We start from the raw sequence: 16,260 nt of genomic DNA on the forward strand, positions 1-16,260 counted from the left end.
CCAAGATTGCGAAACTTGGGAAAATGACCTTATGACCGCTGCTGACCTTATCGACGGCCTGATCTAAAATGAAATTTGTAATTTTGATTTTTGATTGCCTTCTGAACGCCGTTTATCTCGTGTCGCCATGTGGAATAGCATCATAGTACCACGACCGTGGCGCGGGGGTAATCGAACTGGGCCAAGTTACATCTGTTGAGATTCGATGCTGGGTGCTAGCATAGAAAATACGCGCAGTACCGCAATGGCGTAACAGGACAAACGAAAAAGCAGCCGGAGCAGACAAGTACCTGCGGGGAGGCAGCTGACAGTTGTGCGTATATTGATCGGCAGCACTCAGCTGCCTCAGCCTGGCGACGAGACGTGATCACAGAGCGCAACGCCCACTGCAAGAAATCAGCCAGAGCGCATCCAGCGCGAGGACCGGGAGACTAGACGCAACCGGCCGTCAGGCAGCAGGCTGACCCGCCGCCTGTAGGATATACCGGCCTCGCCTAACCCGCCAGGCAGAGCGGATACGAGTACGGGGAGGCCGGCGACAGGGCACTGCCCGATCGCCGACTCACTGCTCGCGTGCTGATCAGTCGCTCCGCTTACTTCACACAGTTCACACATGCTGTTCCGCTAAAATCTCACAGATTATTCCGCACAGTTCTCTCGGGTCATTCCACTGACTTCTCTCGGGTCGGTCCGCTCGGTTCGGCGTTTCACTGGTCGCCGTGCTCTGAGAGGCCGGCAGTCTGGCAGTCGTTCACCAGACGGGTGTCGGGGCGGTCGGCGGGCTGGCCGTCGGCCGCTGCCAGCCAGCCGAGGCAGTCCAGGTCCACATTACCGCCGCAGAGGATGACGGCGACGCGCCGGAGCTGCGGCGGCAGCTGGTCAGAGAGTGCCGCCGCCACGGCCATGCCCGCCGACGGCTCGATCAGCAGCTGCCGGAGACACCGCGCCGAGCTCTCACACAGACGCACAAACACACTCGCGTGGCCTTAATACAGCTGCATGACAATGTGCAACATTGGAAACCATTGGAATCCCTGACAATCGACATCATTCACAGGGTTACTGCTTTGGAACAGGAGACACAAATGCAAAGAAAATTGAGCTTTTAGTGAGGCTAATTTCACATTGCCACACTGCCCATGAATGTAGGTTATATGATAATCGCCACAATAAATGGCCTAACCTAACTTATTTAACCCTCGCCCGTATAGGGGGGGGGGGAGGGGGGTCGAACGGACCCCCCCTCCCCTCGGTTTTTCGCAAAGAACTCCCGTAAAAAGTGGAAAATCGCGACGAAACTTTCAGTATTCTCGCGTTAATTAATTTTACACCTACCCCGAAAATTTCATGACCCTGACCGAAATGACCTTTGACCTGTGACCTACTTTTAGAGACCATGTTTGGCTGGAATCGCGATTCGGTGTATGTCGGCTCGCATTAGCAGCGCTTTTGCAGTCGTTTCGTGGTTTCAAGCGTTCAAACATGTGATATGATGTTACCCCCATGCATTAGGGTGGGTGTCAAGGTTACCTGAAGGTCAGGTCATTGACCTTTGATGACCAAGAGTCGAGACCAAGAGTCGACCACTGCCCTCGACTCGGTTCACTTCTTCGAGTTTTACATGTTTCTAGAGTCGATTTACCTATAAGAGTCGAGGGCAGTGAGTTTCACCCCGTGTAGGTACCTTGGTGTGCTGCCAGAAGGCGCGCGTGGCGGCGGCGATCTGCCGGTCGGCGATGGTGATGACGCGCGGCCCCACCAACCGGCAGAGCAGCGGGAAGGCCAGCCGGCTGCAGCCGGGCAGCCGGCAGCCGTCTGCCAGCGTGTCCAGCAGCCGGCCGCCCGGCAGCGGCGGCCACAGCGCGCGGCCGGCGCGCAGACTCGCGCCCAGCTCCTTCCCCTGCGGCTCCACGGCAAACACTGCAGGCACACAGCAGCCGAGTCCGGTTACCGCCGCAGGAAATACTGGGTACCGGATAGTCCGGTACGCACGCAATAAATATTAAAGAATTTCGGCGACCCAGATACTTCAACAACACATAGCTACATGAATGTACACTACAGGCACGTAGCTAGGATTTGGCCAAGGGAGGGGCGGAGGAATCCCGGGGGCCTCCTTTCTACAGAGGGCCTCCTCCCTAAAGGGGCCTCCTTTCTACAGAGGGTCTCATGCCTACATAATTACATATACAATATAATGCAGACTTTTGTTCAGCTTTCATATGGCCAGCGCACTGGTATGTTTCTTTATTCTAACCGCTGCAGCGGTAAGAAACATACGCATATCACAAGTCTCCGAGTGGCATGGTAACTGGCAAAAAAAACTCGGGCGCCGGCGGCGGCGGCGGTGGCGGCCGGACCGCAGCAGGAGGGGGAGGATCTGCGAGGAATGGGTGGATACTGGATGACGGCCAGAGTAACGCTTGGTGTATTATCATATATCTTTCAAGCGCTTAACCGTATTCCGGGCGGGCTCTGAAAGACTCTGAATCGGGCGGGGGCCTTTTTGGCCCTCGTCAGAACTCGAAAAGCACGAATCGTAGCGACAAACGGCTACGGCGTTTGATAGTTCGTTAAACGACTTACAACTTTTGTAAACAACTTTTTTGGGTCAGGTCAATATTGAGGTCGCCAGAGGTCATAACAAATAATATGGTTTATAACGACCTACATTACATAGTTAGGTCAACTTCAAAATCTGACCTAGGAAGGTCACGCTGGGTACCAATCGGCGCGTCATGACCAGGCGAACGGTTTGTTACACTAACAACTATTTAGCCTCATCATGTCGTGATTTATTGGCTAAAAACTGTTGATGACCTCACCTCGCCTCAGATGATTCTTCCCGGTGCCCCTGTCAGTAAATGCCACCTGGGTGCTTACAGATCAGCTAGTCTGACGTAATTCAGAAAGAATTGGGTGATCTTGACTCGTTTACTCGAAGCAGGACACAGTTCATTATATTTTCCAATAGGCTTGTCACGATTCTGACCTGACTGACGTCTGCAAGATTGAACTATACGGTTATCAATTCTTTCTGTGTGAATGATGCCACGTTTACTTGCTGTAAGTAAAACATGGCTTCGTTAGTAAATTTTCCTAGGCTCAGGTGGTTTGCTTCATTTACGCCGTAGATGAAACAAACAAATCGATGGATAGGTATATATTAATTTCCCGGTCAAATAAATTATTATGAGTTGTGCGAAGCATGGCTATGGGAATATCATCACGGTCTGATAAATGGTTTGGGTAATTGCATGCATCGTAAAAATACCAACACAGCCACAGGTATGAGGTAACTACACTGAAAACAATTTAACTCAAGGCTGGCGAGTAAACCGGTGTTTTACGGGTACCCCTATCCGCAACCATTTTTAACCACCCTCCCAGGAGTAGTGCTAGGTCCCATTGCGGTGTAGTCGTACTTGCTCTGAGCGGATATAACCGCTGTCAGCGAACAAGTCCGCTGAGAGCAGGGATGACTACTCTGCAATGGGACCTTACTGTACTCCTGGGAGGGTGGTTAAAAATGGTTGCGGATAGGGGTACCCGCAAAACACCGGTTTACTCGCGGGCCTTGGGTTAAATTGTTTTCAGTGTATATATTACAGAAAGGGGCTGCTGTGTTCATGCATTAACCCGCGCCCTGCCGGGGGGGGGGGGTGTTATACACCCCCTGCAGTTTACCGTGAATATCTCAAAAACGACGGCGCGCCACACTTTATCCTACATCATTTCTGCATATGTTGTGAAAATTTCAGACCCTGGTCACTTAAAGTCAGGTCACCAGGTCAGGTCAAATGATCGCACTACATAAGTTTCAATGTCTGCCAAAGCTACACGGAGTGACCAAACGCTTTGAAACTTTCAGAGATGCAAATGCACAAGAGCGACAAAATGCAAAAAAATGTATGTCTTGGAATTTTGATATGGCACCCGTGACCCCTTTTTATAACCCTGAGGTCATCTCAGGTCACCAATGGTATCTGACTTTTTCGCGAATAGCTTTTGATAGAGGCATGCTAGAGCGATGAAACACCTTAGTTGTGTTTGGCTCGACGATACGGATGGACTGATATGGAACTTAGCCCTTATCGGTCAGGTCGTGACCTTGACCTGAGGCCAAATTTTCAAGTTGACCTTTCAAGCTCAATTGATAGTTCATTCCACACGTTTTGACGAGAGGAACACGATGCTGGTAAAGGGAAGTTCGTGCAAATTTTAAGGCGAAAGTTATTGCCGAAAACTGGTTTCCGAAAATATCGGCTATTTTGGCAGTTTTTGCGGCCACTGCAGGTAAAACCGTTGACGGCAAAACCGTTGACGGCACCCGGCATGATTTCTCTGAGCGCATTTATACAAATAATTTGTTTACATAGGATAGGGCCTTCTGTTTACAGAGGACCTCCTCCCCTGTCCCTTCCTACAGTGGGCGGCGACGCGGTTGGGAGTCTATTCTGTACAGTTTCCTGAGTTCTCAGTTCTCACTATAGTGAGAACTGAGAACTCTCTATAGAGAGTAGCAGGGAACAGAAGCCGGAAGGTAATTTGCTTACAGTGGGCCTCCACTCTATGTACTTATTATACGACGCTGTCTTTGACTACCGGGGGCCTCCTGCCCACAGAGGGCCTCTTATCTACAGAGGGCTTCCTCTCTACAGATTGCCTCTTATCTACAGAGGGCCTCCTCTCTGCTAAGGGTGTCTTTCTCTCCAGAGGGCCTCCTTTACAGAGGGCATCCTCTCTACAGAGGGCCTCCTCTCTAGTCTCTACAGGGACCTCCTCTCTACAGAGGGCTTCCTATCTATGTAGGGCCTCCTCTCTTCAGAGTCTCGTCTCTACACAGGACCTCTTCTATACAGAGGACCTCATCTCTGCGAAGGGCCTCCTCTCTTCAGAGGGCCTCCTACCTACAGAGGACCTCCTTTCTACTGAGGGAGTCCTCCTCTACAGAGGGCCTCCTCTCTTCAGACGATCTCCTCTCTACAGAGGGCCTCCTCTCTTCAAAGGGCCTTCTGATTTCAGACGGTTTCCTCTTTACAGAGGGCCTGCTCTCTATGGAGGGCCTCCTTTTTACAGAGGGCCTCTTTTTTACAGAGGGCCTCTTTTTTACAGAGGGCCTCCTTTTTGCAGAGGGCCTCCTCTCTACAGGGGGTCTCCTTTCTAAGGGGGCCTCCTCTCTACACAGGGCCTCCTACCCACAGAGGGCCTCCTCTCTACTGAGGAGTCAGAGGGGCCCTAGCGGTCAGACACAGACACTAGCCTCCTGAAAACCCCAAGGGAGGGGCGGGCGCCCCCTCCGCCCCCCCCCCCCCTTGGCTACGTCCCTGGTACACTATGCTTACAAATGCTACAGACACTAGGCAGTGTTATCAAAGCAAGGAAAAGTTGAAATTGACCAATCGATTCCGCCTTTCCCGGAGCCCTGCAGCGCCGCTGCTCCCGGGTTTACCTTCTGAGGTGCTGAGTGAACCACTACCCTCTGTGGTGTTGGGCTTACCTTTGCACTCTGGCCTGAGCTCGCTGATCACTGCCGCGATGCCGGCTGCCATGCCGCCGCCGCTGACTGCGACCAGGACGGCGTCCAGATCGGGGACCTGCCGACACCACCAGAGACACACAGCCAGTTGCAAGCCATCCACCGCATACCGTACAGCGTCGTCTCCATTCCCGGGATAGAGGAGCGAGCAGGCGGCAGGTGACACTGGCAGAAGCGGCCAGCGGGGCTGGCTGCAGCGGGGAACCGCCAGGACTGCTGCTGGCTGCAGCAGGGAGCCGCCAGGACTGCTGCTGGCTGCAGCGGGGAGCTGCCAGCACTGCCGGCCGCACCGCCTGCAGACTCACCTGTTCAAGCAGCTCGAGCGCAATGGTGCCCTGTCCGGCCATGGTGTCCCAGCTGTCACTGGACTCGGCCACTGTGAACCCGGTGCGGGCCGCCACGGCCGCGCACACCTCCCGCCTGGGCAGAGGAGGCGGGTGTCAAAGCCAGGGGTGTCGCCGTCAGACCGAGGGGCGGAACACACCCAGGGACAGAGTCGGGGACGGAACACTCCTCCCACCTGAGCGGGCAGGGGACACAGGGGGATGCAGCCGGCAGTCAGAGGGACGGCCCACACCGGGGGGACCGAACAGCCTGAGCGAGCAACGGGGTCGTCAGACCGAAGGACGGGTGGCTACGCGGTGGGACGAAGCAGTCAACTGGAGTGTATCTATTGGCGTGGCCATCACCCAGTGCACGGATAGAGTCCCTCCGCAGTGCCTGACCGCCGCCGCCCACTGTGCGACGGCGCCACCATCGGCCTCCGATCCGTTAGGCGGCGGCGCCACTGTCCCCTCAGCCACATACCTGGCGTCGACAGTTGGCTCGCAGAGCAGCACATGAGCGCCGTAGGCCCGAATGGCGTCCACCTTCACAGCTGCAGTGTCGCGAGGCACGACGACCGTGCAGGGCAGGCCGGCCAGGGCTGCGCACAACAGCAGGCCCCGACGGCGTCAGCATCATCGCAACACAATTCGGAAAAGGGTGGTCACTATCTCCATTCTCCATTCCTTAATTTTAAGAATGTATGGCTTTTGGCGAGTGCTGATCACAGCGGAGAGACGTCAGGATGATAGCGGGGGGGGGATGGGGTGTCGGGTTGACAGCGGCTGGGCGTCGGTCCGACGTCATCTCCAGCTCAACCTCTCGGCAAACGATCTCGGCCTAACGTCGGCCCGACGTCGGCTGGACGTCAGTATGCGGACGTACCCGACGTCCAGCCGATGTCGGGCCGGTGTAACCGCCGTCCCGCTGGTTACCGGCCCGTGTTACCGCCGTCCCGCTGGTTACCGGTTCGTATTACCGCCGTTGGGCTGGTTACCGGTTCGTGACGTCGCCGCTGTTACGGCGCAGAGGACCGCAGACCGATCGATGGAGAGTGTCGGCTCCGACGGCCGTCGGCGACCCACCTGACGGCTCGTGGCCTCGTGACCCGGCCGACCAGACGGTCCCCATGACCCGGCCGTCTAGAGGGCCCCAGCCCTACAGCTGATCACACGGCCCCAGCCCTACAGCCGATCACACGGTCCCAGCCCTACAGCCGATCACACGGCCCCAGCTGTACAGCCGATCACATGGCCCCAGCTGTACAGCCGATCACACGGCCCCAGCTGTACAGCTGATCACACAGCCCCAGCTGTACAGCCGATCACACGGCCCCAGCTGTACAGCTGATCACACGGCCCCAGCTGTATGTACAGCTGATCACACGGCCCCAGCTGTATGTACAGCTGATCACACGGCCCCAGCTGTATGTACAGCTGATCACACGGCCCCAGCTGTACAGCCGATCAACGACCCCAGCCTTACAGCCCGACCACATGACCCCACACACCCACCCCGCCCTAAGGGCAACCAAACCCAGAAGTTTACAGCAGTGGGTCAGTTTAGGATGAGTGTATGCATGCCGTAATCGCGGCACTGTGAGTGTCTAATGGTGTCCCGCCAGCCGACGTGGCGGGGCAGACCCGACCCCTGTCGAGTCTGAGGTAGGCTCTGTCGGTGGTCCTGCCTGAGCTCAGGCTCGGTCGGCGGGTACTTACAGGGCACTGGGCTGACTGTCACTGACCTGCTGCATAGGCGGTGGCCTGGCCGTGGTTACCGCTACTGTGGGTCACTATGCCAGGCACATCGGGGCGGCGCTCCTTGATGGCAAACACCTGTCGACAAAACACCGACAAACAAACGTCAACAAACAGTAGCCCGCGTCCTATTGGAGTATTTAAACCCCGTGGTTTTTCCTCGTATTGGCGCCGTTTTCGGCACACTAAATCTTACATCTTATCTGCACATGTTGTGAAAAAATTCAGATTAAGGTCGCGCAAGGTCATGTCACCAGATCACGTCAAGTGACCTTACCTCATAACCAGTTTCAATGCCTGCCATAGCTACACCGAGTGACCGGTCGCTTTTAAACTTTCAGCGATAGATAAGAGCAACAATATGTACATGCAAAATATGTCTCAGAATTTCGATATGGGTGACCTAAGGTCTGATCAATTTCGCGACCCCTACATTACCATATAACTCAATAGGAGAAAATTGAAAAAGGCCTCTTTTGAGCGCGCGTGATTCTACAGGTGTCTGGAAATTCTTTGCCCCTCGTTCATTCAGCTGTAATCCCACCGTGCGCTTGAAGAACTGGTGAAAATTTGCGAAGACCGTGCCTCAGGCTATCCACAGCTGTCCGTTAGTCACATGACCTAACCCGGTCACCTGACCTTGACACTTGCGAGGCGCCAGGGGCCAATGTTTGGCAGACGTAGCTCGCACCTGAACGTGGTGTCTACTGTGACGAAAGAAACTCTTTGACAAAGCGCCATCGCGCTGAAGTTATGGTGAAGACTGAATGAAGAAGAAAGTCAAATCGAATCGTCTTTCCTAATCCCAATCGAAAACCTATGGGGAATCATAAAGGAGTAACTCAAGCGAGATTGAACCAGCCCCCACAGAAAACGGACTTTAGAGGAACCTGTGAAAGGTGCGACTGAACATCAGCGCGGATAATCTGGACATCCTGATCTATGGAATACCAAAGCGCACGAGGGAATGGGTAGGACAGGGCAGTGGATAAATCGGTAAAGAAACCATAACCAGGGGGCTCTTTGTTTATTAATAATGGCGGCGAGCTGATGGAGGGGCAAATAATTTCCGGACACCCTGTATAAACACTCAAACACCGAATTACAAGTAGACGTGACACACGAAACTGGAAAATGTCACCCATAACCCCTCTTTATGTTCCTGGGGCCATCACAGGTCACGAATGGTATAAGAATGGTATATAATGGTAGGTATAAGTAACTTTTCGCGAGTAGCTTTTGATGAGGCATGCTAGGGTGATGAAAACGCCTTGGCTGTGTTCAGCTCGACGATACGGAGCGACCAATTGCAATATGACCTCTCCCGGTCAGGTCATGATCTTGAACTGGGTTTAAATTTTCAAGTTGACGGTTCCCGATTTTGACATTTTTTGCAACAAATGAACTCATGAAATAGTTACTAATGCTGCAATCATTAAGGCCTTGGAGGAGTCGATAGCTCTTTCTCGAAGATGTTCCGGTAGTAAGTCGTCAAACCTGATCGTGACCCACTACCTGAAGTGAAGTCTGAACTGACCAGTGACCTTCATTGAATTGGGCCAAAAGAGCTGAGGAGCTCAATTAAATAATGCATGCTTATAACTCAGAATTACGCACTAAAAGCCCTCTTCTCCATAATTGAAATTTGAAACATCAGTTGGTCATCCTTCTTACGTCCTACCTCCTTTAATTTTCTTTAGTAAACTTCCTTTTTTAAATTGGCGCACGCTAGAACAAAAAAAAACTTCAGTTAAGTTATTGTTTTTAGTTCTTTAATTTAATTATTTAACAAAAAAAAAAATGCATGGGTTATAGAAAGAAAAATGGATAGAATGTCCCTATAACATTTTGGTTGAAGGGCTCAGACGTCCTTTGTCCCCGCAGTGGCCGAACCCACGGACTGACCGGCCAGTCAGCATTACAAGTGCCACTTGTAATGCCACTTGTAGCACTTGTAAATGGTATCACCCATTGCAAGGCAAAAGGTAGTAAGCTTGTATCTAATTTTATCTTGTATCACCATGCATTTTTATACGCATAGAAGCATATATTTTTATATATTTATATGTACATAGGACGCCATTGCTATTCGCTGGTAAGTCGAAACGTTCGTGCCTGTTTTAGGCCCATAGGTACGCATCATCCAATAAAGCCAACTCAGGGCCCAGGGCCAGCCCAAATGACATTCGGTCGGTGTTAGAAGCTCTTCGTGATGTAATCCTGCATGTGACACGGTCTTATGGGCTGTGCTAGGCTTAATAGTTCCTTTTGGTGACGTCAACATTTACTGAATCTGTCGTCTGTCAGTTCGGAGAGAGAGAGAGAGAGAGAGAGAGAGAGAGAGAGAGAGAGAGAGAGAGAGAGAGAGAGAGAGAGAGAGAGAGAGAGAGAGAGAGAGAGAGAGAGAGAGAGAGAGAGAGAGAGAGAGAGAGAGAGAGAGAGAGAGAGAGAAAGAGAAAGAGAAAGAGAAAGAGAGAAAGAGAGACATGGTATGCGATGCACATCAAGAACGCTCGCTGGGTTATGTCACTACGTTCCGGTAGACAGCAAATTACAAACGCCACGTTTTGCAGGCACTGGCCATCCGCGGCATGTAGGCAGACATGAATTGCCACAGTGCTCGTCGATGGCAATCGATGCCGACAGTCGCTCAGCCGATGACGAATTAATTGCCTCGTCAGCGGCCGACCAGTACACGTACCACTTGTGATGCTGATTGGCCTGACTGGCCGGTCAGCAAAACATCGCTTTGTCGCGACCACATTATTCTCATCTTATTAGAATGGTGTGTGCACAGTAAATTAGAGATTAACGCGAAAGAAAACGGCGAAGTAAACTTATTTTTTTTATGGTTTTTACTTATTTTCATGCGAGTATGGACAGCATGACTTTAACCCTCGCCCGTTTAGGAGAGGGGAGTCGAACGGAGACCCTCGGTTTTTCACACATAACACGCGTAAAAAGCGGTCATTGATCGCGACGAAAATTATAGTACCTTCGAGTTAATCAATTTTACACCTACCATTAAACTTTCATGAACCTGACCTCAATGACCTTTGACCTGTGACTTATTTTTGGAGACCATGTTTGGCCGGAATCGCGATTCAGCGTGTGTATGTCGGTTCGCATTAGCCGCGCGCTTGCAGTCTTTTCGTGGTTTCAAGCGTTCAAACATGTGGTATGATGTTGGTCCCACGCATGAGGGTGGGTGTCATGGTCACCTGAAAGTCAGGTCAGGTCATTGACCTTTGATGAACTCAATTCACTTTTTCGAGTTTTTCGTGTTTCTAGGCTAGTTTTTTTAGCTGAATTCTAATCGTTTAATATACCTACCATTTTTAACAGCTATTTGAACATTTTCGAAGTAGTTTTGGTGCCTTCGTCACATGTAACGAGGCTGTCAGAGGCGGTTGACACGTAATACGAATACGGCTGGCAGGACCCCTACTGGTTGACCTGGCCTGACCTGACCCGACCTGGCCCAAAGCTTAAACGCATGAAGACATGGTGATCAAAACTAACACGGTATTCGTGATCAGCACATTCAGCACCCGAAAAACTCAATAGCAGCCACAATTTACGACGTTCTAACAGGTCCTGATTTTCCCGACTTTTGGGTCATTGACCTGAACTGGAAGGTCAACCAATGACCTAGGAGATTAAAATTGAGTAGCATCCGCTTCTTCTCGTCACGGAAAGCACGCTCCTTTTTACGCGAAGTTCTAGTTCGATCAGGGGCCAAACGGCAAGGGGGTCCAACGGACCCCCCCCCCTGCCCTTCCCTATACGTTCGCGGATGACAAAACACCAATATGGGCGAGAGTTAACCCGCTCACCGACGGGGGTCTGCGCCAACTTAGAACCGACGGGGGGGCGGTTGATCGCCCCCCCCCCCCCCTGAGATATCAAAAACGAAGCAAGCTAGAGACAAGCGGTAACCGGCATATAGGGTACGCACGGCCAAGGTCTACAATTTTTACTGAGGTCATTTTCAGGTTAGGTCAAAGATGACGTCACAGGGGTCAAAAAGTCAAAATGGCGGCGCTAGATATGAGGAGAGTTTTTCTCGAATAACTTTCGAAGTAGCCAGGCTAGGAACAAACTAATGGCACATTGTGAACCTCTCGTCAATCCGCATCGATACATACATACCAGTATAACGCCTTATGGGCGACTAACGGAGCGAGCGAGAGGGTGAGCCTTGCACGTGCGAAATTTCGAGGGGGTACCTCCAGCTGACTTGTGCACGGCAGCCTACTAACCGGTCTCTAGCGATGTGCCAAATTTGAGCACAATCGGCCCAGCCGTTCTCGAGATCTGGAATCGGCACCCTGCACGTGCGCACGTGCAAAATGGGTCCCAACTGACTTTTGTACTGCACCCTACTAACCGGTCCCTAACCATGTGCCAAATTTGAGCGCCATCAGTCCAGCCGTTCTCGAGATTTGGAATCGACCCCTGCACGTGCGCACGTGCAGCAGCACCCCAACTCTGGCACATGGATATGCATTGCCTAATGGGTGCCTACCTACATGCCAACTTTCAGCGCAATCGGCCAAGTAGTTACCGAGATATTGCAACAATTACAAAAGTGACACCACTTCGTTTTGCACGTGGCACGTGCATAAGGGGTCACCCACATGCATCGGCAATAGTCCAATACTTGGTAGAAGGAATGAAGCTACCCTACAAAAATTACCGCGCGTAAATCGGTCAAGTGGTTGCTGAGATATAAGCCTCGCAAAAGCGTGACCACGGCCGGCCGGCCGGCCGGCCGGCCGCTCATACTCAGAAATTTCCGTTAATCTAAGGAAAGACTACGCTCGCTTCGCTCGCTCCGTAACAATCATATATGTGTTGAGTTCGAAAGGTCAAGGTCAAAACGTGACCTCGAGGACCGACGTCATCATGTATATCATTTGATGCGCCTTGACGAGCTGAACACAATGAGACAATCTGCGCGGCTGTATCTCATTTCTGTAAGGAGTTATTATTAGCAACACCCTTTGGTGACCCTCAATGACGTCACATGACCTTACAGCTGCCCAAGAGCAAAAAGAGCCTCAAGGTAGTCAAAGTTGATCGTATGAAGTCATTCATGGTATATTGGGCCAGTATGGGGAGATCAAGAAATTGGCCTTACCTTAGGTCATCGATATCAAAATTGCAGTGATTTGAGGTTAGGTCATTCCAAGTTACCTGGTGACCTGACATTGAAAGGTAGGAGGTCCAAACTTGCACACCATGTACAAAATTGATGAGGGAAAACTCATGCCAAATTTGGCGCCGCGGTTTTTCCGCTATCCATGAAAACCCTCAGGGGGAAGGGGACGGTTAACCGCGTCAACCCCACCCGCCCCGTCGGTGCGCGGGTTAAAAATTACGGCCACAAAATTATCTTTTTATCTGAACTATGTCCTGACCTTATGCTTTAGCCAACTAAAAATGGCTTTGGATGGCATTTTTTTTCAAATCATATGACTACCTGGACCATAAAACGTGTGTCAAGTGAAATATAGGTTAGGAGAGGTAACTTCATGAAATCCTCACCTTCGTGATCGCAATTTCTCAGAAATCTGAAAACTTACAGCGCTGTCATCCATGTCATCCTGTGGGGCTCGGGGCGGGGCCTCGGGCAGTAGGCGGAGTGACTTTTTGGTAAGCAGTTGTCCATCTTTCGGTTTATATGACATTGAAACATTTGGCATTGTATTTTCTAAAATGTATTTTTCGACGTCAATTCTTCTTTTTTTCTGGGTTTATTTAACCCTCGCCCCGTTGGGGGGCGGGGCAATTTGCCCCCCCCCCCTGTGGTTTTTCCTGAATAGCAAGAAAACGGCGGCGCGCAGCGCCGTTAAATTTTTAGTACCTTCCCGGGCATCAATTTGACACATTCACACCAAATTTCAAGTCTTAGGTCACCTTAGGTCAGGAGTTATTGAGGTCAAACTGAGGTCATGTTCGAGCAAAAATGAGCAAAAAACATGCAATCTTGAAACGCTCACCAAATCTACAGTTATCAAGCAATTTCAAAGTTCCTTATATGGTCTAGTATACAAAAAGTGGCGCTACAAAACTACCATCTCGGATTTTCAAAATTTTGCGTTTTTGACCCCCAAAAATTCAAAAAAATGGATTTTTTAAAGAAAAACTAAAAAAACAACAAAAAAAATCCGAATTTCGAAAAACACGTAATATATGTGATAGTCCCTGCGCTTTTCTATATACATTCCAAATTTTAGATCGATATCTCGTTTTTTGGCCAAGTTATAGCGAAAAAAAAAACTGTTCAAAAATGATGACGTCAAATTTTTTAACTCAATTTTTAGCGATTCTAGACCACGTAGGGCAAAACAAAGACCACCATTGAACACACCGTGACGTGCCGCATCGATTCGATACCCATTTTATGCAAAAATATCAACTTTGAAATTTGACCTAATTTGACCTGACCTTGACCTGACCTTGACCAAAACGTGACCTAAGCTGGCCCCAAAGGCTGCCTGACCCACATAATCGCATTTGTCATGTAAAATGGACCATAAAACATGCATCACACGACACTTTCATATTGTGACCCCCCAGTGACCTGACCTCTGTGACCGGACCTGGTATCAGTGACCTCAAATAGCAAAATATGTGTTTGAAAAACATTTCCCCATCGATGATTTTCAATGAAATGCATTTTACTCGATTTTACAACGCATTTCTTGAAATGCCTGTAAACGGTGAAAATTCGACCTTTGAGCTGACCTGTGACGTCATCGGTTTGACGTAGGTCAATAAAATTGGGTCACAAGGCAGTTCCCTGATAGGGCTATCCAACACCGTTTGCCGCTTGTCGCTAGGTTGCGTGGTTCTCGAGATCTTAGGGGAGGGGCAAATTGCCCCCCCCCCCCCCAACAGAGTTGCTCGGCAGAGCCCAACGGGGCGCGGGTTAAACCAGCGTACCTTTCTCAACTTACCGAATTGAGGATTATAAAGTGGTGTTTGGTTTGCTAGTGACCTGTGACCTTCTTACTAAACTTGCGGTCCGCCAAGTCAGGTTTCCCTTCACATTTTTCCGAGGATCTCAAGCATTGTTGGATTTTTTTTTTTTGAAAATTGGGCCCATTGATTCTGAAATAAAGGGAAAACTTCCTGATTTAACTGTTTTTTGTAATGTACCCATTCAAGTGCCAGTTGAGAAACCCGAGTCAGCCGTGATTTAGCCAAACTACTCACGGCATTACATGCACCCCTAGCTTTGAAGGATCCTGTCTTCTGGAGGTTTTCCGCCTTGAAGAAGAGCTGGCGGCCGGTGAGCCGGTCCAGGTGGCGGCACGTGATGACGGGCGTGCGGTGCACGTGCGGCTGGATCCTCAGCTGGGCGGCGCGCACCTCGTGCACGCTCAGCTCGGTCATGGCGGCGCCGCGGACTGCAGCAGAGATCGATGGAGCACACCGGGCCGACGTCGGCGGCGGACTGGTGCGGCTCCGTGACCGCGCCGTGACTTTATACACTACAGCCGACCGGGCACAGCAGGGTCGTCACCGCACCCAGCGGCGGCGAATTACATATCGCAATTTTACAGGGCTGCGGGTTCGAGGGATTTTCGTTAACTAGCTCTGTATTCGGTTTTTTTAAGTCGACTTCGACTGTGGGGATCAAGAAACTTTAAAATGGGTTATGAATATGCCGTTTTTATTTCATCTGAACATTTATCAGCGTATTCTAATAACACGAATTGAGGTGCACCGTTTGGATTACCCGTTTCAGCTCCACCACAGAATAAAGGAGCGATAGCATCCGCCCTACGAGATTCCTCGGTCTGTGAGGGTTCGGATGGTCCTCATGGTCCCTGCATGGTCCTCATGCCGATCTCAGAGGACCCTCTTTCTGCCAGTCTCAGACGGCCCATATCGACCTCCTCGTCTGGGAGGACCTCACACCGCGCCGGAGGGCACGGTATGCTCATGGGGTTCGCACGGACCCCATGACCTTCATAGGGTTCCAGCCCGTGCTGGGCCATCTGGCCTGATTAGGGTAATAGCTACCTATCCGAATCAGCATGCACGGTACTTGACCTGCAGCGGAGCGGAGAAGAGGCGTATCACTTTTCGACTAACAAGCTAAGGACATGACATTGGTATTAAACAAGCAATGTCGACTTTGAATCGTCCATTGCGACTGGCTTCAACACGGTGGTCCTGGTTTTGAGGGTGCTCGAGCACGACCCATCCTTCACCCCGCCCGCAACGGCTAACGTGTGGGTAGTGTCGATGAAACATCCAGACAATCGAGCCCTAATAAGGCTGAAAAATTAGTGTAACGCTCAGAGCAGTTACTTTGACCATAACAACCGAACCTTTCTTAATCCACGCCCCACTGGGGGTCCTGGATTTTGCATGCCCTGCTGGGTGTTTGAACCCCCTTCTAACTCGGCTCCTGGGCAGTATAGCGGTGGAACACCTTCAATTACGGGGGGGGGGATGGAGCACTGCCGACTTTTTGTCCCATTCTTTCCATGCAACGCCCATAGGGCCAATGTTAAAATGGCAAAATCAAGGGGGGCGCGATGCCCCGGTCCCCCCCCCCTTCCGCCGCCTATGCTCCTGGGCCACGTAGCGACACGCTATGGGCGGCGTTCGAAAGAGTCA

General features: G+C 51.2%; 1 protein-coding gene across 1 annotated transcript; it reads right to left on the reverse strand.

The window, feature by feature from the left end:
- Positions 1 to 531: 531 nt before the first annotated feature.
- LOC122380846 (beta-hydroxyaspartate dehydratase-like) lies at positions 532 to 15,200 on the reverse strand. The gene is made up of 7 exons (XM_043364354.1): positions 14,845 to 15,200; positions 7,608 to 7,698; positions 6,347 to 6,464; positions 5,845 to 5,959; positions 5,501 to 5,597; positions 1,685 to 1,920; positions 532 to 929 (listed from the first exon to the last, which is right to left on the reverse strand). Exons 1-7 carry the CDS (start codon positions 15,022 to 15,024, stop codon positions 708 to 710), a joined length of 1,059 nt encoding a protein of 352 aa, XP_043220289.1. The 5' UTR covers positions 15,025 to 15,200; the 3' UTR covers positions 532 to 707.
- Between the last annotated feature and the right edge of the window lie 1,060 nt (positions 15,201 to 16,260).

This window comes from Amphibalanus amphitrite, unplaced genomic scaffold, assembly GCF_019059575.1.
Source record: "Amphibalanus amphitrite isolate SeventyFive unplaced genomic scaffold, NRLGWU_Aamphi_draft 000108F_arrow, whole genome shotgun sequence".
NCBI lineage: Eukaryota > Metazoa > Arthropoda > Thecostraca > Balanomorpha > Balanidae > Amphibalanus > Amphibalanus amphitrite.

What these genes read in the sequence shown, in the direction of transcription:
- LOC122380846 (XM_043364354.1), bottom strand. Translation starts at nt 15,024, where the DNA reads ATGACCGAGCTGAGCGTGCACGAGGTGCGCGCCGCCCAGCTGAGGATC. An exon ending in GCTCAGGCCAGAGTGCAAAG is followed by an intron (nt 1,921 to 5,500) that starts GTAAGCCCAACA and finishes GTGTGCCTGCAG; the next exon opens with TGTTTGCCGTGGAGCCGCAG. An exon ending in CCTTCTGGCAGCACACCAAG is followed by an intron (nt 930 to 1,684) that starts GTACCTACACGG and finishes TGTCTCCGGCAG; the next exon opens with CTGCTGATCGAGCCGTCGGC.